Source organism: Cervus elaphus, chromosome 7 (genome assembly GCF_910594005.1).
Source record: "Cervus elaphus chromosome 7, mCerEla1.1, whole genome shotgun sequence".
Classification (NCBI taxonomy): domain Eukaryota; kingdom Metazoa; phylum Chordata; class Mammalia; order Artiodactyla; family Cervidae; genus Cervus; species Cervus elaphus.
In genome coordinates, this window is record NC_057821.1 from 45,473,997 (window position 1) to 45,494,973 (window position 20,977).

General features: G+C 41.0%; 1 protein-coding gene across 1 annotated transcript in view; it reads right to left on the reverse strand.

Moving 5' to 3' along the window:
• SYCP2L (synaptonemal complex protein 2 like) overlaps positions 1-20,977 on the reverse strand; it is a 55,056-nt gene that overhangs the window by 16,330 nt on the left and 17,749 nt on the right. Inside the window, exons 13-23 of the mRNA XM_043908839.1 lie at positions 19,863-19,955; positions 19,700-19,760; positions 14,000-14,142; positions 12,309-12,399; positions 11,717-11,814; positions 10,574-10,631; positions 10,394-10,475; positions 5,484-5,532; positions 4,345-4,495; positions 3,533-3,582; positions 709-838 (exon numbers count right to left, since the gene is read on the reverse strand). Coding sequence (XP_043764774.1) covers positions 709-838; positions 3,533-3,582; positions 4,345-4,495; positions 5,484-5,532; positions 10,394-10,475; positions 10,574-10,631; positions 11,717-11,814; positions 12,309-12,399; positions 14,000-14,142; positions 19,700-19,760; positions 19,863-19,955 — 1,006 coding nt within the window. The remainder of the gene's footprint in view (positions 1-708; positions 839-3,532; positions 3,583-4,344; positions 4,496-5,483; positions 5,533-10,393; positions 10,476-10,573; positions 10,632-11,716; positions 11,815-12,308; positions 12,400-13,999; positions 14,143-19,699; positions 19,761-19,862; positions 19,956-20,977) is intronic.

A 20,977-nucleotide genomic window follows, 5' to 3' on the forward strand; every position in this document is an offset into this window, starting at 1 on the left:
CTCATGCTGCATTTCCTCTCTCCTATTTTTCTTTCCCTACCTCTTTTCTTCCAGGGGCAGCCAAACTTAGAGGCTGGCACTTGCCTGCTAAGTGTTACTATGTACCCGCCAATGTGCAAAGCTGTAGGATGATAAAGGTGAAGAAAACAATATCCTGACTCTCACCAATTTAAAAGATGTCAACTGTTTCAATAAAACACAGTGGGGGATGAGATAAACCTTATAAGTCAAGAGTCGGCACACCCTGGCCCCTCAGGTCAAATCCAATCTGTCACTTGGCTTTATAAATAAAATTTTATGGAAACACAGATACAACCATTGGTTTACATCTTGTCTGTGACTGATTTGGGACTACAAACGCAGAGTTGAATAGTTGCAACAGAAACTCTAGGGGCCAAAAAAGCAAAAAAATAAATACTACCTGTTGCTCTACAGAAAAAGTTTACCAAACCCTGCAGTCAACCACCATTTGCGTTTTAAAAGCAGATGAATTCCAGCCATTCTTACCCACAAGGCGATCTCAAATGTTAAACGGAATTAAAACACAAAGTCCTCTGTCTTTTGTTAATCAGGACAAGAAAGAGAAGATTAATCAATCATATCTTCACACTTTCTTCAACAGATATTAACAGAAACATTGTTTGCTTTTTTAAACTACCATTTCCAAAATACAATTTTTTCTATGTAAATCAACAGAAAATCACATACTTGTTTTCTGGGCAGAATCTTCAGGAGTTAAAAAGGCAGAACTACTCTGAAATTCGGTTCCAGAAATTTTGGGAGGTGTGACATTATTTTGCCTGGAGGCATCCTTCGATAAGGGTGTTAGAATTTTAACCTAAAACACAATACTTTTTACAAAGTGTTATCATTCACAACCACGCAAGGCAAGTTATCAAAACATTCCAATACACTTCCAATATCCTTTTAAAATGTTTAAGGATTGGACATGATTCATTTGGGAAAAAAAAAACAAAAACAGTAAGGCCATAAGATCCCGGGGCTGGAAACACATTAGGTCATGAATCAATAAACTAACTCAAAGCTGACTCTAAGTTCTCAAAGTGTGGTCCCAGACCACAGCCTCAGCAGCACCTGAGAACTTGATGGAAATGTAAATTCTTAAGCCCTACTGACAACACACTCAATCAAAAACTCTGGGGACAGGACCCAGCGATCTGCATTTCTGGTGACCATTCCCATTTCTGAATTTCTGGTGACCATTCTGGTCATTCTGATGGTCACCAAAGTCTGAGAACCACTGCTCTAAACCAGGAGTCAACAAACGACAGCTCTACAGCTCAATGGGAATAAAGTTTTCGTAAATGAAGTTTAATTGGAACATCCATGCATTCGCGTACTACACATAGGCTGCCTGCATGCTACAATGGCAGAGGTGAACAGTTGCCGTAGAAACCATATGCCCCAAGAGACCAAGATATTTACTACTGACCCTCCACAGAAAAGGTTTGCCAGCGCTCGCTCTAAGTTATTCTCTTAAACTCCAGCACAGAGATGTCAGTGTCAGCTACCAAGGCCTCTATAAAGTCAGCAATGCCCTGAGAATCACCACAGACTTCCTGGCAGCTGCATATCTTAAATTTGTGGATTCTCAAAGCTTTGATGTTTTTTGGTACCTGATTTTTTTTTTAAAGCTGTATATTGCTAAAAACTGTTCTTTGAGCCTATTTCTTTTTTTAAAGATTTTTTTGATGTGGACTATTTTTTTGAGTCTTTATTGAATTTGTTACATATTGCTTCTGTTTTTATGTTTTGGTTTTTTGGCTCAGAAGCATATGGGATCCTAGCTCCTCAACCAGGGATCAGACCTGCACCCATTGCCCTGGAAGGCCACATCTGAACCACTGGACCACCAGGGAAGTCCTTCTGTGGTCTATTTCTAAGTGATAACTCCTTATCTCAGGTTGAACTACTCAACAAATATTTAGGTACTTGCTCTGGCTTAAAGTTTGAGTTATCGCCACTCCCTGTCATTGCAGAACATGAGTCCCCCTGGGCAGACGGCAGAAGGAACGCAGAGGGAGGGCAGATAACAAGCTATGACGGAGCCCTGTGCGGGCCAAGTCGCTCGGTCATGTCCGACTCTGCGACCCCGTGGACTGCAGCCCGCCAGGTTTCTCTGTCCATGGGATGCTCTAGGCAAGATACTGGAATGGGTTGCCATTTCCTCCTCCAGGGGATCTTCCTGACCCAGGGATCGAACCCAGGCGGGTTCTTTACCCCCAGCTCCACGGCCAGATCCCATCAGAGCACTAAACACATTATACTTGTGTACAGATGAGCAGGGTGCTGCTGACGTCCTCAGAATCCCGGCGCCGCCCACAGGAAATCCTTAAACACTTCACACTGTGTTCTGTAGTGTCTGTGCTTTTGTGTGCATATACACATATATATAAATATATATATTTATCTATAAGTTAAGTGTATGTATTCTACATGTATGTACACAATTATATAGAATATACATCACATACTATACACACATGATTATGTATCACAGTATATACCATATATAAAATATATTTCATATATACGTGATTATGTTATATAGTGAAAGTGAAAAGTAAAACTAGAAAATTCTTACACACTTTGCACTAATTCTGTAGTATGTGTGTTTTTGTGTGTCTGCATATATACACACACATATAAAGTGTTACACATATATATGATTATATGTTACATAGTGAAAATGGAAAGTGAAACAGTTTTCATTTTCACTGTGTGACATAATATATAATCATGTATATATGTACATGTTTTATATATGGTATATAATGTGATATATACATATAGTTTGTGATGTATATTTATATACATGATATATATTATATATAAAATATAACCATAATCACACACAAACACATACTTTACTATATACACTATATCTAATTTCATTCAACAAAGGACATAAGCCAACTGCTGAGAAAGGTAATTCAGCTAAAAACATGATAAATTAAGCTTTGAATTAGTCTGGAGGACACTCATGTCCATGTTCTTAACTACTTTCCTACAAAACTAGGATAATTGAAGGGATTTAAGAAAGTTCAGAGTTTATTCAATATTTATATAAGCCTGAAGGCATTTCAACCTCTGGCAACATAAAGATTTAAATAATTAAAATCTTTGTGAATAACATGTCCACAAACCTAAAACTAAGAGAAGAATTAAATTAAGAAGTTTATTTTAAAATACAAATTCAAAAGAACACATATTTGCAGGAAATCAGAATAGCCCAGATTTCAAGCATACTTTGTAATAAACATCTTTCAATAAGCTTTCAACCAAAAAAAAAAAAGATCCTAAATCTCTGCCCAAGATCCATATTAAATATGTGGAAGTCCTTGAAGTTTCTACTGAAGGTGGTTTACACACTAGTAAACCACTGGTTTGTTATTTTTCTATTCCGGAAAGCAGTTTTTTTAAATAAAAGTAGTTCAAACCTAAACAGACCAACTTGTTTCAAACTTACAGCATGAAAGGGCGCATGCAAGCACAGAAAAAACTTACTTACTCGATCTTTGTCAAGGTCGCTGCCACTACTGGGAGGGAAAGGAGGCAAGACTAGAATGAAAGGAAACAAGAGCCTTGTTTACTTATGAGAGACACAGGATACACTCGAGAGGCAATCCACACTTCCCGCAGCTTGCTGAAATGTCTGACCCTCTAACTACTCAGCTTTGTTCCTCTCCGGCCAGCGTGAATTCTTTGCTCCCGATGCTGCTTCTGAACGCTCTTCTCATGTTCTTGGTGGTGTTGTTCAGCTGCTAAGTCGTGTCCGACTCTTTGCGACCCCACGGACTGCAGCACGCCGGGCTTCCCCGTCCTTCACTATCTCTCGGGGTTTGCTCAAATGCGTGTCCGTTGAGTCGGTGATGCCACCTCACCATCTCGCCCTCTGCCACCCTCTTCCCCTTTGGGCTGCCATCCTGCCCAGCAGACCGGCCCATGTTCTTCCAGTTTTACCTAACCAGAACGCTTCCTCTTCTCCATACTTCTTCAAACCCTGTTCTTTTCCCAAGGATTAGCTGAGGTCCCACCCAGCCTTCCTTGAAGCTTTTCCTGAAGATTTCAGCTTATTACATCAAACTCTTCTTATCTGAACTCTTTACTCCACTTATCTGTAGTTCATATTTCACAATTATTGGTCAATTCCATATTCTTTAGTACTGTTTCACATATGGACATTTTCCCTTTCCCGTGTAATGGTAGCAGGATCATGTGATCATACATCTCTTTGATACCCTTTCCCATCACATCCCACCAAAGTAATACCTACTGATTTGTTTCCAAAGTGACTGGAAAGAACACACATGCCAAACTTACCTCTTAAGCTGCTTCTCCTGGTTCTTGTCTTTTTCCTACTAGGATACGACTTCAAGGATTTCCTTTTTCGGTTACCGGCCCAAGACAGCTCACTGCCACTACTACTTGAATCTTGATTACTCTCCGAGAAAAGGTGTTTCCTATAACCAAACTTTTACAGACACAGGTGATACATGAGAACTATTGGAAGGATGCTAGTAGCATTTATGTTCACTTAAACACATGACTATGAAGTTAGGCAAAAGAGAAGTAACTCCTTGTCGAAGACTGGGCTGTTTTACATAACAAAAGGGCACAGAAGTTCAGAGAAGGGAGAAAAAGAAGATGATGATATCCCTCGACAGCTGCTGTTGTAAAAGATAACAAAATCCTCCCTAATCGTAACTGTAGAGACGGTAGGTAACTCTCCAAACGCTGGTGCACCTGATTACTATGGCAATACCAACTTCAAAATGCCAGCCCATGGGACTGAGAACCACAGCTAAAAGCAAGCCAGAAGGAGCTTTGTTTGAAATCCTTGACCTCAACTTTAGGAACAAAAATCTCATTTATTGCTCACACAGATTTCTGTTCTAACGCACTGATGATAGACTTAAAGCACTCTGCTTCTCCAAGGAAGACCAACAGAGAGATGGAAGCGGATAATGTAGGAACAAAACAACATCACTGACTTAGAGCAAAAAATTTCTTTTCAATTCATTAACACTTCTGATTCTATCAGAGGAAATCTCAGCTGCTAGAAAGTCTTTAACACTTCTCTTTTACTTCATAATCTTCTTTTAAATTTACTTTTAATTTGGAGGATAATTGCTTTACAATGTGGTATTGGTTTCTGCCATACAACATGTCTTTTTTGACAAAGCAAGGACAGACTTTTGGCTCAAAGCCTAATACAAGGAAAAATATTACAATTCGATATAACTTTGCTATTCTCTGTTGTACCTACTCAGGGGCTTTACCCACTATTAGAATTAATGCTGATTTTCCCCTTGAAAGTGAAATACCTCCTTTTAAAAAGACCTTAAGATAAATTTAACTGAGAATCATAAAGACGCAGAGCCAAGGCAAAGTCTGAAGATGGTATGCAAGTAACTAAAACGGGAAGGACTGCCCCAAAACAATGAAAGTGATTCCATTACCGACATCCTTGTTTCTTGCTTTCTATTATCCTCAAAAGCAGAATCTTCCCTGAAATCAAAATACATTGAATTAACAGAACTGTGGCCCCAACACCTTCGCCCTTCTTTTTTCTTCCACGTGCCCTCTGTCTTCTGTGAGCCCAGCGCAGGGAAGCACCCCATTCTGTGACAAACTTCTTGTCTTGCAATTCAGTTCCATACATCTTCTGCCTGCCAACAATTTGCTATTTAAAACAAAACCTTTGTTGAGCCCATCCCCATGTGGCATATAAAGAAGAGGCTGGCAGGGCAAGATGAGCAAGTCAGCAGCGTTTCCTACCCTGTTCTGTCTTAGACTCAGCTGGGCGCTACGAAAGCCTTTCTGGATGATTAGTGACATCAAGCATCTTCTCACACACTTCTTGACCGTTTGTATATCGTCTTTGGAGAAATGTCTGTTGAAAGCCTTTCCCCTCCTTTATTAATCAGATGATTTTTTTTTTTTTTTGCTACTGAATGTAGTTATTCCTTATATATTTTGGACATTAACCCCTTATCAGATAACATGGTTTGCTATTATCTATTTGCTAGCATACAGAAAGAAATTTGATTTTTGTATACTAATCTTTAAGGTTTTTAAAATAACATTTATTTCTTAAAAGTTAACACATGCATAATAGGAAACCAAAAAACACAAGGAGCAAAAAACAAAGTGATTCATGATCACAAGTAGTTTAGCATTTGGTGTGTCCTTCTAGGTCTCTTATATCTTTCAATGTTGTTAAATTGGGGAGTTGTTTAATGGGGAAGATGGAAAATGAGCATTTCAGACGGGGAAAATGGAAAATGCTCAGGAGGTGGACAGAGGTGATGACTACAACAACGTGAGTGCATTTAATGCCACAGAAGATATACTTACAATGGTGAAGATGGCAAACTTTACATTATGTATATTTTATCACAATTTTTTAAAAAGTCAGCCCCATACTAAATGTTATTGTGCATGTGTGTGTAGTCTGAACAGGGACAGACTGCAATAATCAAAGAGCTACTTTAAAATCCCACTTGAAGACTATAGGTAGATGGAGAACTTTAAAGAACTTTGGGAGACCAACGTTAAGTTAATGATCACCCCAGAAAGCAGCTGGAAAATCATGAAGCAAAGCAGGCCTGCTTAACAATGAAACCAACAAAAACGCACATCAAGTCAATGATGTCTGCATCCTCCTGGTTGAGGTCACTAGGTTAATGATCCCCAGGACATGCTCCTCTGCACACATTAAAAACAAAAATAGAGGGGAGAGGTGACATTCCAATGTGGAAAATCCTCATCATACTGGTTGCTGTTGTTCAGTCACCAAGTTGTGTCCAACTCTTTGCGACCCCGTGGACTGTAGCTGCCAGGCTCCTCTGTCCATGGAATTCTCCAGGTGAGAATACTAAAGTGGGTTGCCACCTCCTCCAGGAGGATCTTCCTGATCCAGGGATCGAACCCATGTCTCCTGCATTGGCAGGTAGATTCTTTACTGACTGAGTCACCTGGGAAGCCCCATTATACTGACACCTGACATGATTTACCATAGTCTAGCAGCAGTAGCATATGTAACCACTCTTCTGATGATTTGAATAGTGCCATGATGGTCCCAGTTTACCATGTAGGGGAGAAGAAAATTTCCCAGCCTGACATGGGGGAGGAGCCGATGATGGAAGCTTAACTCAAGGATGAGGAAGACAGTGGCTTTCTCCCTGCTGTTCCTTTGACTATAAAAACATAAGCTATGAAGTGCTCAAAGCCCTCTCATCTGCCTGCAACTTGAACCTTTTTAGCAAGAGCATGCTCAGCCATTACCAACTCTTTGGGACCCCACAGACTGTAGCCCTCTATCCATGGAATTTTCCAGGCAAGAACTAATAAACTCTTCCCTTACCTGCCACTCTGCTTCTGAGTTCTTTCTGCATCGAGACAGAGAAACCTGTGCTCTTCTGAGCCCTCAATTGCATTCTGCGGTTTCAGTCTGAATGTAAAAGCAGTTGTATGTGCTGTTTTATTTATTCCAACACGAAAGAGCTAAAAAGCTCCGAGCAGTACCCAAGATTTCTTTGCCGTAAAGGCATCTGAATGTCCCTTTTAATTGAGGTACTCATTTGCAGACAGAGAAACAGAGACCTGGAGGTGAACAGATTACTCCAGTCTGGAATCCCCTTGCTCAGAGTCTGCAGTGGTTTTGCTAGATGTTCTCGGGGAATGAGTACCCTCCGGAAGACCAAGACCTACCCTCTGCTCTACATGGCCATATTCCGCAGGACAACACGTGGGCAGCCCCTTCCCAAAGACGAATCTAGACTTCTCGGAGCAGCAGCAACAATGTCCCACACTTCCCAGAAGGAGAAGGATTCTCGGATTCAAGCAGGGCTGGGGAGTTCTCACTGCTGAACGGAGGATCAGACAGGCGCAGAGCAGGGCAGCAGGTTTCCGGGAGGATCAGAGCCCCAGAGGAAGGCTGCAGGGTCGCCTGAGCTCGGCACACTTCCAAACCAGGTGGCACAGGCCCTCCGGCTCCCACTCCTGCTGGGGCGGGCGTGAGAGGTAGGAGCGGAGCCAGAAGAAACCTGGACTGCTCCAGGGATCTGGAAGGACGAAACACTGGGTGCCTGGACAGGAAAGTGTGACGAGAAGGAAGCAGAGTGGGCGGGGGGGGGGGGGTAGGTCTCTACTCTCTTCCAATTGAGACTGACCTTTGACCACGAAATGGCTAGCTACAGGGATGATATACAAACACTCCTTTTTCGTTCCTGGACGGCCTGACTCATGTAGGCTCTACTCCTGGCTTCTAACTCTCATTTTTAAGGTCAGAAAGGAACAGATTTCACAGTGTGACAAAGAGTACTTTAAACTAACATTATTAAGGGAGAAATAGACCTGTTCATTGGTAAAGCATCCGCCTGCAATGTAGGAGACAACGGTTCGATCCCTGGGTCGGGAAGATCCCCTGGAGCAGGAAACAGCAACCCACAAACAAGTGTTCATGCCTGGAAAATCCCAGAGGAGCCTGGCAGGCTACAGTCCACGGGGTCGCAAAGAGTCGGACAAGACTGAGACAAATGCAGGTCCTAGAGCTGCATGTGTAATTTACAATTTGGAATTTACATATGTAAATTACATATGTAATTTACAATTACATATAAACTGTAAACCCTTAAAGCCCCCAAATAATAAATGCTGACACAGATACACAACACAGAAAGATATCTAATAATTCAAAGAAGAAGAATGGTGTTTGGGAGGTGGAGCCATAACAATAAATAAAAATTAATGAAGTAAATAAAGGAAATTATCACTCACTGAGGACCCTTTGTGGGACTGTGTGGTTCTGGTAGAAAAATGAAGAAACAGCCCACATCAGTACTGGATCTGTTCATTCTTTCCTTAGTTCATCCATCAGTGAAAATATATTACTGAACCTACTGATGAGAAAGCCTAGCAACCAGAACCCTCAAAGACTATTGGTGGTAATGTAGAATGCTCTAAAGACACTGGAAAACATCTTGGCAGTTTTTTAAAAAGTTAAATATACACCGATTATGATCCAGCTATTCCACTCCTATATATTCACCCAAGAGAAAAGAAAGCATAAATCTCCATACAGAGGAGTTTCCCAGGTGGCTCAGTGGTAAAGAATCTGCCTGCAGTGCAGGAGACCGGAGTTCAATTCCTGGGTCAGGAAGATCCCCTGGAGAAGGAAATGAAAAACCACTCCAGTATTCTTGCCTGGAGAATCCCACGGACAGAGGAGGCTGGCGGGCTACAGTCCATGGAGCTGCAAAGAGCCAGACATGACTTAGCAGCTAAGCCACCTCCACCTCCACAGAGAGGCTTATACATGAAGCCCAAGGGCTTTACTTGTAACAACAAAAAAACTGGAAACTCAAATGTCCATCAACAGGAGAATGGACAGACAAGTTGTGGTGTATCCATACAATGGATCCACTGTTCTCCATATTCTCTTCAATACTACTGAACTGCTGATACAACATGAAGAATCTCAAAACACTGGGTTGGTCAAAAAGTTTGTTCAGATTTTTCTATAAGTGATGAAAAAACTGAACAAACTTCTTGGCCAATCCCAATAATTACAATGAATGAAAGACGCTAGGGGCGGGGGTAAAAAAAAGAGTGCCTCCAGCTTGATTCCATTTAAGTAAGATTTTTAAAACTACAAACTCATCTATAGTGACAAAGCAGATCAGTGATTGCCAAGGGTGGGGGTGGTCATGGAGAAAGAGGGAGGGATTTCCAAGGGGCAGGAAGAAATTCTTGGAGATGATGGATATGGTCCTTATCTTGATTGTGGTGATGGCTCCCAGGTGTAGACAAATGTCAAAACTCAAATTGTACACTTTACATAGGTACATGTTATTTCAATTCTATCTCAACAAAGCTGTAAAAAAAAAAAATCACATGTATGACCCATTCTTCAGAGGCCTCCATGGAAAAGTGGCAAATAAATTAGTGCCAAGTGATACGCATTTTCTGTCTAGGAGTATCCAGTCTTCTGCTAGGGAAAACTACATCATCAAAGATAACATTGGGGCTACAGTTTCCTCCTCCAGTGGACCACACTTTGTCAGAACTCTCCAGCATGACCCGTCCATCTTGGGGGGCCCTGTCCAGCACAGCTCATAGCTTCATTGAGTTATGCAGGCCCCGTGGCCACGACAAGGCTGTGATCCATGAAAGGGGTAGAGACCCGTAGGACAAGAAAACACTGCAGCCCTGCTGAAGTTATTCACAGAAAACTGCACACAATGCTCTCTCCTTGTGTGGGGCATGGCCAGATACAGGAAAGGGGAAAACCCAGACAGTCAAATTGCAATTAACAAGTCACATTAACAACAATCTAAGTGGTTTATGACTTCTGAAAATCACTTACCTAGATGCATCATTTAATGTAGGAAACTGAATTGTTGCTGATGATTCTTGTGAATCTACAGAATACTCGCGTTCTGAAGTAACTTCCAAGCATAAAAATAGAAAACAAAAATTGTTAAGCATCTGAAGTATACATTGAAATATACCATTCAAGTCGTATGATGGAAAAAAAAAATCCGACCTTTTTGTGTATCATCCAGTTTTGATTTTTCAGGTGAATTATCAGCTGTGTTTGTTTGCTGCAGGAAAATGCATATATAAACATCTGCTTAATTAGGGTGCCTTTGAGACTTTTGGGAATCATTCTACACCTCCAAAGAAAAGCATTTGAATACTTAGATATCAGGCTCTTTCTTCATTAAATTTGTCTCCAAGTGACTACTGGTTGTTAAAAAAAAAAAAAGATACCCACCCACAGGAGAAGATCTACAACATCAAAGATAATCAAGAGTGTCTCACAGTTACTAAGGGAAACATCAAAGGAAGACTTACAAAAATGTCAACAGCATCATAACTGTTGAGATGTACGAGTTCCCCAAAAGACAATCTATCTGTAGAAATAATCTTTGGTGTATATTTGTTTTAAAACTATGACACTATCATCACACTTCTCTATAATGTGTCCATGTGATCAAACATAAGAAAATGGACTGAACACCAATACATGCCAAGCCTTGTGTTAGGAGCTTTATGTGTGTTGGGTTTTTGGTCCTAAGAGGACCACACTATAAACCAGCTATTGTTTGTTTTCTTTATTCACTTAAGTCGTGTCCAGCTCTTTACGACCCCATGGACTACAGCCTGCCAGGCTCCTCTGTCCATGGGATTCTCCAGGCAAGAATACCGGAGTGGGTTGCCATGTCCTTCTTCCTGGGATCTTCCAGATCCAATGACTGAACCTGCGTCTCCTGCATTGGCAGGTGGATTCTTTATCACTGAGCCTCCAGGGAAGCCCAAACCAGCTTTGTTCTCTAGATGAGAAGCCTCAGCCCCAGTGATGTTACATCATTTCTCCAAGTTCCCACAGTCAGTAACTAAGAGCCAGGTCTGATTCCAGAAACGATGTTGCTTCTCCCAAGCTCAGTCTCCAAATCCCAAATGAGGCCAAGCCAGCCCAGTCACACACTCCGCGGGAGAGCCAAGTTGAGGAAAGGCACGGAAGAATAAGTGCAGCTGGTGAACCTAACTGAAAGGAGGGGAGAGTCAAGAGAAGAGCGCGATGGCTGGCAGGGAGAACCTGGACAACAAGCCGGGAGAGCCGGCTTCCACCTGCCAGCACCCTGGAGGACACGGTTCAGAGTCCGGCCCAGGCCCCTGTACTTACAGCAGGCTCAGACTGGTTGTTTAAGGGGACAGTTATCAGGTGGTGGTCGTCTTCAGCCCCGGTTACCTCTGCCGGCTCTGTGGAGTCCTTTGCTTCGTCTATACGCATGAAGAAAAGAGCAATAAAAAAAATGGTAACAATAACCATACAAAATGCTGCATACGCCCTGCAAACCCTGGTCATGGGAGCCACACGGCTGGTACAGCGCCATCTTCTGGTGAGAACTGGTAATTAGGGCCTGCCTCAAACACACCAAAAATCTAGAGGCACCTTGGCCTTTGGGTCTAACTCATAAGAAATATTTTACCAGTGCAGGGCCAGCTTTGTGGGCAGACAGGCCCCTACACGCCCCTAGCACTTTCCCCCAGCCACCCCACCATTATTTCTCCTTTGTCATTTCCAACTGACCCCCAGAGAGACTGTATCAGGTGGACAAAATAATTCAAGGTTTAATTTCCAACTTTTTTCTCCAAAGGCGTAGCACATTAATTACTCATATGACCACAGGTTTTCAGTAACCTCTTTCAAGTAACATTTTATCATTGCTTCTACAGGGAATCCAGGTAAGAAATTTTGTTATTTCCCAATATACCTGTCTCTATTTTGTGGCTGCTAGGAATCTCAGGGTCTTCTTTCTCTAATTCACCAAAAACGGCCGAGATTTTTGTCTGGTCAGGCATCACCTGAAATGCACACCAAAACCACACGGTTTTTAAAAGCAATAATTCTTTTATAAATTTAACATTAACATACATAGAGAGAAATAGCAATATGATAATAGGAAGGGACTTTAAATGGGGGCTTCCCAGGTGGAGGTAGGGGTAAAGAATCCACCTGCCAAGGCAAGGGATGCAAGAGACATGGGTTCCATCCGTGGGTCAGGAAGGTCCCCTGGAAAAGGGAATGGCTACCCACTCCAGTATTCTTGCTGGGAAAATTCCATGGGCAGAGGAGCCTGGAGGCCTACATAGGGTACATGCGGCTGCAAAGAGTCGGACATGACTGAGTGACTGAACACACAAAAGGGACTTTAATACCCCACTTACATCATGGATACATCATTTAGATGGAAAATTAAGTGAAGACATCAGCCTTAAATTAATGTTAGATCAGATGGACTTGACATACACATAACGTTCTACCCAAAAGCAACAGAATACACTTTCTTTCAACACACACAGAATCCAGGAAACACTCATATATTAGGCCACAAAACAAGTCTTAATAAACTTAAGACTGAAATCATAGTAAGTCCTTACCGACCACAATGATGTGAAACCAGAAATCAATTACAAGAGGAAAACTGGTAAATTCATAAATATGTGCCGACTAAATGACACACGTCTGAAAAACCAATGGGTCAATGAAGAAAGCAAAGGAGAGTTTAAAAATACCTTTTGGCAAATGAAAATGGAAATAAAACATACCAAATTTATGAGATACAGCAAAAGCAGTTCTAAGAGGGAAGTTGTAGTGATAAATGCCCACATCAAAAAATAAAGAAGAAAGATCTCAAATAAACAACATATCTTTACACTTGAAGGAACTAGAAAACGAAAATAAATGAACCCAGTTAGTAGAACAAAGAAAAAAGGATGGAAATGAACAAAGTAGAGGAAAAAAAACCCCAGAAAAGATCAACAAAACTAAGAGCAATTTCTTTGAAAATATAAACAAAATTGACAAATGTTTCTCTGGAGTCACATATGTATTTTTATATAGAATGTTATACAGCCATTAAAAAGAAGCAAATTTGCCATTTGCAACAATATGGATGGACTGTGAGGGCCTTATGCAAACTGAGGTAAGTCAGACAGAGAAAGGCAAATTCCATACGACCTTACTTGTGTGTGGAGTCTTAAAAATGACAACAACAAAAATAAGCTCACAGATACAAACAGCAGATTGATGATTCCAGAGGAGGGGGTTGAGGGTAGGTGAAATGAGTGAAGGGGGTCGAAAGGTACAAATTTCCTATTTTAAAATGAGTATGTCAAGGGAATTTAACATACAGCATCGTGATTATAGTTAATACTATACTGCATATTTGATGTTGCTAAGAGAGTAAAAGCTTTCACAAGAAAAAAAAACTTCTAACGATGGTGATGGCTGTCAACTAGTCTCATTATGACAATTATTTCACAATATATACAAAATGGGATCGTTATGATTTATACCTGAAACAAATAATGTTTTATGTCAATTATACTTCAATTTATAAAACCCCAATATGGAAATGAAACGAAACATATTCAAATAGTAAAGAAGAATTAAATCTGTCACCTGTTTGTCTTCTCCTAAAGCCTTAATGGAAGCTTGTGATATGTTGAATTGCAGTTCAAAATGGATTTCTATTTTCATCACTTCTTTGTTTCGGATATTAATTGGCTTCTTCAGGTAAATTTTGAGCATCTTCATCTCAGTTTCTAGCAAAAAATAAAGTCCACGTAGATCGACAAACTGAAAAGGGTTGTGTTTTTAAATTTTATAATTTTAAATGACAACTACTGTCCAGATTTTTCTGCAATAAGCTGAAAAGATATTATTTAAATAAAGTTACTCTGAAATTATTTTTATCAAATGCACATGTGTTTTTATATACACACATTATGTTTAAGTAGTTAATCTTGCAGAAACAGATGTAATTTAGCAGCATAGCAGTTGAGATAGGTCTTCTAAAATTCAATCCATTTTTTAAAGAACATTTGTGAACACAAAGCTATCATCTCTGACAGGTATTTTACTTCTCAATATATTAAGCACAAACTTCATTCTCTTAGACCCCACCCATTTCTACAATTCAAAATAAAAACCCACTGTTTCCAATACACAAACTGAAATAATCCACACTCATCTCAACAGACTCCACTTAAAGAGAAATGGAAACATCCTCGGAGAGGCCTGCTTCTCAGACAATAGTGTCCTTGAGGGTCTCCAACCCAGACACCAGCCCTTTACTGACAAATAGTAGTTGTTTTTAATAGACAACTAGTTCAGACCACAATTCATAGTGAGTCCAAGCATAAGCCGCGGTGAGTACAAGCTGCGTTGGAAGCAGCAGGAACAAAAAACCATGAGAGAGCCGGCAAAGCTCTTTCACAAACTGCTGAGAATGGAAAAAGGAGAAAAAAAAACCACACCTGAGCTCAGATCTGTGGCCCCTGATACTCGAAATACGGCTAGTACAACACGAGATGCGTTATAAGCATAAAACCAGAGCTTATAAAGACTAGTACCAAAAAGAGAAGGTAAAGTATCTCATTAATTGTTCACATTGAGTACATGTTAAACTGTGAATATTTTGGACATACTGAGTGAAATACACATTAAAATCAGTCCACTTGAAAAAAAAACAAAACTTTAATGAGGCTACTAGAAAAATTTTAATACATGGTTCGGATCATATTTATATAGGATAGTGCTAGCCTCTAGTGAAATTCAACAATCCCCCAAAGGCTGATCTTACTGGACATTCAGTCTCTGGGGGTAAGTCTCAAACTCTTCAGCAAAACCAATTTTAAACAGTGTCTGAAAAAGTAAATAGCTAACTGTGGTGCTGGAGAAGACTCTTGAGAGTCCCTTGAACTGCAAGCTGATCAAACCAGTCCATCCTAAAGGAAATCAGTCCTGGGTATTCATCGGTAGGACTAATGCTGAAGCTCTAATACTTTGGCCACCTGATGCGAAGAGCTGACTCATTGGAAAAGATCCTGATGTTGGGAAAGACTGAAGGCAGAAGGGGATGGCAGATGGTGAGATGGTTGGATGGCGTCACCGACTCAATGGATATGAGTTTTAGCAAGCTCTGGGAGCTGGTGATAGACGAGGAAGCCTGGCATGCTGCAGTCCATGGGGTCACAGAGTCGGACACAACTGAGCAACTGAACTGAACTGGGCTGTGGGGCTAAATGCAAAGAAACAAGGGTGAGAAAAAATAGCCCAAGAGCTACACCAAACCCTCAACAGGCTCCTAAAGCACTGCCAACCCCTTAGCAGGAAGGGCTGTGCACACAAAAGGCGAGTCTTGTTCACTGAGTTTGCTATACAAGCCTCAGCTTCCTCGACTACAGAACTACCAAGTCACACCTACCTCCTCCAGCTCCTATGAGGCACTTTATGAATCTTAAGAGTCTCCCCAAAAGGTGATATATTTATGAATTGGGATATTAACTTGACAAGTGGGTTATTGAAAACACCTCAGCAGCAAAGTTCAGGGTTCAAAAACTTACAATCTGTAAAGTAATATTAGGATCTGACCACAGTCAGATCCATGGAAGTCTCTACAAAATATTGACTTCAGAGTAAATACCAATGATATGTTACATATCTTAAATAGTAGCAGGTAATGACTATATAGCTTCCTTAGTAGCTCAGACAGAAAAGAATCTTCCTGCAATGCGGGAGACCCGGGCTGGATCCCTGGGTTGGGAAGACCCCCTGGAGGAGGGCATAGCAACCCATTTCAGTATTCTTGCCTGGAGAAACCTATGGACAGAAGAGCCTGGCAGGCTACAGTCCATGGGATTGCAAAGAGTTATTCTTAATTTATACTTATTTTTAATTTACATTTTTAATGAGATGTCTTTAAACCCCTTTCCTAGAGAGAGGAGGCACTTCCAGCTCAGCGTATACTGTCTTTCCAATTCTGTGACTACAGAAACGCTGGCTTCTGCTCCTTCCCATCTATGTCACCATAAAAAATATACATTTGATCTTGGCCTTGGTTCCTGACGCAGAGCTCCTAAAATCCATTTTAAGCAACGGGGTGCTAGAAGCATCTTTTGCTCTCATATTTGGTGTTTGACCTTGGTTCCTGACACCAGAGTGTCTAACACCCTTGGCATCTCCTGAGTAATGAGTGTTTTGTAAGTTCATGAGATGACTAGTAGCTGGAGGAGCCTAGACAACTTCAGGATGCAGACTGGTCCCCAGAAAGACCAAGGTATGGTTAGAGGGCTGGAACTTCCATCTCTCCAACCTTCAGGGAGGGGAGAAAAGGCCAGAGGTGGAGTTAATATTGGATCATGCCTACATGATAAAGCTGCCATAAAAATCCCTGAACTATGGGGTTCACAGAGCTGTCAGGCTGGTGAACACAAACATTCCAGGAGGGTGACGCAGCCCAGCTCCTCAGAAAGAGAAGCCCCTGCACTATGGACCCTCTGGATCCTTTATTACGTACCAGTGAAGTTGTTCAGTCGTATCCGACTCTTTGCGACCCCATGGACTATAGCCTACCAGGCTCCTCCATCCATGGGATTTTCCAGGCAAGAGTACTGGAGTGGGTTGCCATTTCCTTCTCCAGGGGATCTTCCTGACCCAGGGATTGAACCCAGGTCTCCCGCATTACAGGCAGTCACTTTATCATCCCCTACAACAATCTGATAAATGTAAACAAACATGTTTCCCTGAGTTCTGTGAACCATTATAGCAAATTATGAAACCCCAGGAGGAGCTTGTGGGAACCTCTGAGTGGTACCCGGTTGGTCAGACATACAGGTGTCAACCTGTAATTGACTTGCAACTAGCATCTGAATGATGGGCGGTCTTCACCATCCTTTCCTTCTTTCCTTTTCTTCCAGAGCTGAACAGTGAAAGACTCTCCTCTCCTGTTTCTTCCTTTACTGCCTCCTCTTGCCCCAATTTCCCTCTTTTTCTAATAATATTTAACAGAAGAAATTAAATAATGCAAGTGATTCTTGTTCATAGAAACTCAAATTGTGTTTATGAAACACAACTATTCTATTTACAAACCTATTTGTAAATTGTCTATATTATGTAGTTTTTTGCATCTTCCTGGTTATTACATCTTACCAATTATCTCATTAATATGGCCTTTAATCCACATTTTATTAATGTATTTTTATGAGGGTCACCATTTCACCTTTTCAAAAATCATCCTTTAACAAAACACTGAAGTTAACTTATGTACCCAGGAAAGTCCAGCAAGGAACACTCGGGGCTGAGGAAAGACTGGCTTACCCTCAGGAGCCCCTTGGGAGAACCTCCAGTGAGAGTTCAAAGCTAGAAGGATGGATCTGTTCTTTACAGGGCTTATAAGGTAGGAATCATGTTATATATTCTGCTTCACTTTTCACCCTGGCCTTCAGTAAGCTAAGCACCAAGTCTGAATCTCCACGGTGGCCAAGTTCAGTTCAGCCTTCACGATAGACTCTGTCATGCTTATTTGTGCTTTCAACTTTCCATTTCTCTTATTTTGGTATAAATAGGCAAGCCGCCCTAGATTCTTTGTGAAGTAAGCATAGAATCCATATAATTGCATGGTATTTTAACTCCTTCAGTTCAGTTCAGTCGCTCAGTCGTGTCTGACTCTTTGCAACCCCATGAATCGCAGCACGCCAGGCCTCCCTGTCCATCACCAACTCTCAGATTTTACTCAAACTCATGCCCATCGAGTCGGTGATGCCATCCAGCCATCTCATTCTCTGTCATCCCCTTCTCCTCCTGGCCTGGATCCCTCCCAGCATCAGGGTCTTTTCCAATGAGTCAACACTTCACATGAGGTGGCCAAAATATTGGAGTTTCAGCTTCAGCATCAGTCCTTCCAATGAACACCCAGGACTGATCTCCTTTAGGATGGACTGGTTGGATCTCCTTGCAGTCCAAGGGACTCTCAAGAGTCTTCTCCAACACCACAGTTTAGAAGCATCAGTTTTTCGGTGCTCAGCTTTCTTCACAGTCCAACTCTCACATCCATATATGACCACTGGAAAAACCATAGCCTTGACCAGACAGACCTTTGTTGGCAAAGTAATGTCTCTGCTTTTTAATATGCTATCTAGTTAACTCTTTAGTAAACCCAATTAATTCAATTTATTTAACTCCTTAGTAAACCCAATGATTATGCATATTGAGTTATATTCAAAACATCCTTGTATTTTTTAAAGACCCAATTTCAGGGATCCTGGTTAAGTGTGATGATATCTGAAATGCTGAACTAGACCAGGACCTTACTTTTATCCACCCAGAAAAGGATCGCTCCCCAACTCCATGCCCCTCAATTCTACCTACCAAGCAGAGAAGAGAGGTGAGCGATAGAGATTTACGAAGAGGGGGGCAGAGGGCTTATATTTACCTACATGTTGTACATACCCATGTAACTCATAAATCGTTAGTGTAAATGTGTGGGAAACAGAAGGCAGGTACTATATCTACTTCTTAAAATTGTGATACAAAATATAACAATTACCTTGTTAATCTTTCTTAAGTGTAGAGTTCAGTGGTATTAAGTATATTCACATGGGTGTAGAAAAGATCTCCAGAACTTTTTCATCTTACTAATCTGAAACTCTGTACCCATTAAGCAACCCTCCATTTCCCCCTCCCCACAGCCCCTGGTAACCACCATTCTGCTTTCTGTCTCTCTCGACTTGACTTGACTTTAGACACTTCGTTTTAGTGGAACCACACAGTATTTGTCTTTTTGTGACTAGCGTTTACTACTTAGCATGACATCCTCAGGGTTCATCTATGTTGTGGCATGTGCCAAAATTTCCTTTTTTTAAAGGTAAATAACAGTCCACTGTATGTACAGATTACATCTACTTTATCCATCCATCGGTCAATGAACACGTGAGTGTCTTCCCTCTCTTGGCTATTGTGAATCAGGCGGCCATGAACATTGGCATGCAAATCTATTCAAGCCCAACTTTCAATTCTTCTGTATATAAATCCAGAAGTGGAACTGCTGGATCCCATGGTGAGTCTATTTTCAGTTTGTTCAGGAACTATAGCCATTTTTTTTACAGTGAGAAAATCAGGCAAGTCACCGAACCCCAACGTTACAGACTGGAGGTCACGAGTCCTTCCCCCGAGCACAGCCCAGCTTCCACCACACTCACCAGCGCCCTCTACGTCAGGGCAAGCAAAGTTCGCCCTGGATTCACTAACCATACACAGCAACTGTAAACAGAAATAACACTCGGCAGTAAAGTGTGGAGTAGTTTAGAATGAACATCTTACCCAGTATGCTGAAATTCATCACTGCTTCCTTCAAAAGTCTTACTGAGTCCCACAGATCACTCTTGGGGAAAAAAAAATAAGTGAAATTCATGAGCACTAACACACACTTGGATATCAACATTCTCTAGGCACTGAGGTCTAAACAGGAATCAAACATGATTACCTCAGGATTGTTTATATAAAAAGTTACACTCTGACTCCCTAGGTTGAAATCGATCCAAAATTTCTCTAATTTTTCATCTGCAGGTTTTCTCATCTGTAAGATATAATTCCAGTGTTAATCTGTGAAAGGTTCAAATGAAAATTCCACTAAAAACAGAGCTTTTTTTCCCTAGAACCACCCTACTTCAAGATTACAGAGTCTCCTTCTATTGTCTCTAACTTCTGCAAAACAGGAAGAAGGTTTCAATTGTAACAGCTCACCTATTTCTGGAAAAGCTCTATATACTTATAAAAACTTATATAAACAACTCCGTACTTAGCAATAGATGTTTAAATGTGTCAGATAACTATCCACACCATTTTTTTCTAGTTCAAGTCACAGAGAAAACAGTTCTATGTGAAAGCAGTAACAATCCACATGGCATACGGATAGAAACTTCTAGCAAGGAGGTACTGTGATCAAATAAAAATGCTGATTGGCTGTCTAACTTGCCACATGTTAGAAGAAGGCTAAGACCTGAAGATTTCACATTATCCTCATTTTCATTGATTACCATCCGTCCTCCATATCCATGGGTTCATTCAAACAAATGTGGATTGATTCAGAAAGTTCTAAAAAGCAAACCTTGATTTTTGCCACACTGGCAATTATTTATATAACATACTGTATTAATATTTGCAACTATTTGCATAGCATTTGCATGGTAAGTAATCTAGAGATGATTTAAAGTATGTGGGAGAGTGTGTGTTCATTGTATGCAAATACTAAGCTATTTTAGATAAGGGACTTGGGTATCCTCAGATTTTGGCATCCACAAGGGGTCCTGGGCCTGGCCCCCCATAGGAACCAAGAAATGATTGTATTACAAAGTAAATATATGCTCTTAAAGAAAGGAGGAAGAAGTCAGAGGAGGAGCCAAGATGGCGGAGGAGTAGGAAGGGGAGACCACTTTCTCTCCTACAAATTCATCAAAAGAATATCTGAACGCAGAGCAAACTTCACAAAACAACTTCTGATCGCTAGCTGAGGTCATCAGGCGCCCAGAAAAGCAGCCCATTGTCTTCGAAAGGAGGTAGGAAAAAATATAAAAGATAAAAAGTGAGACAAAAGAGCTA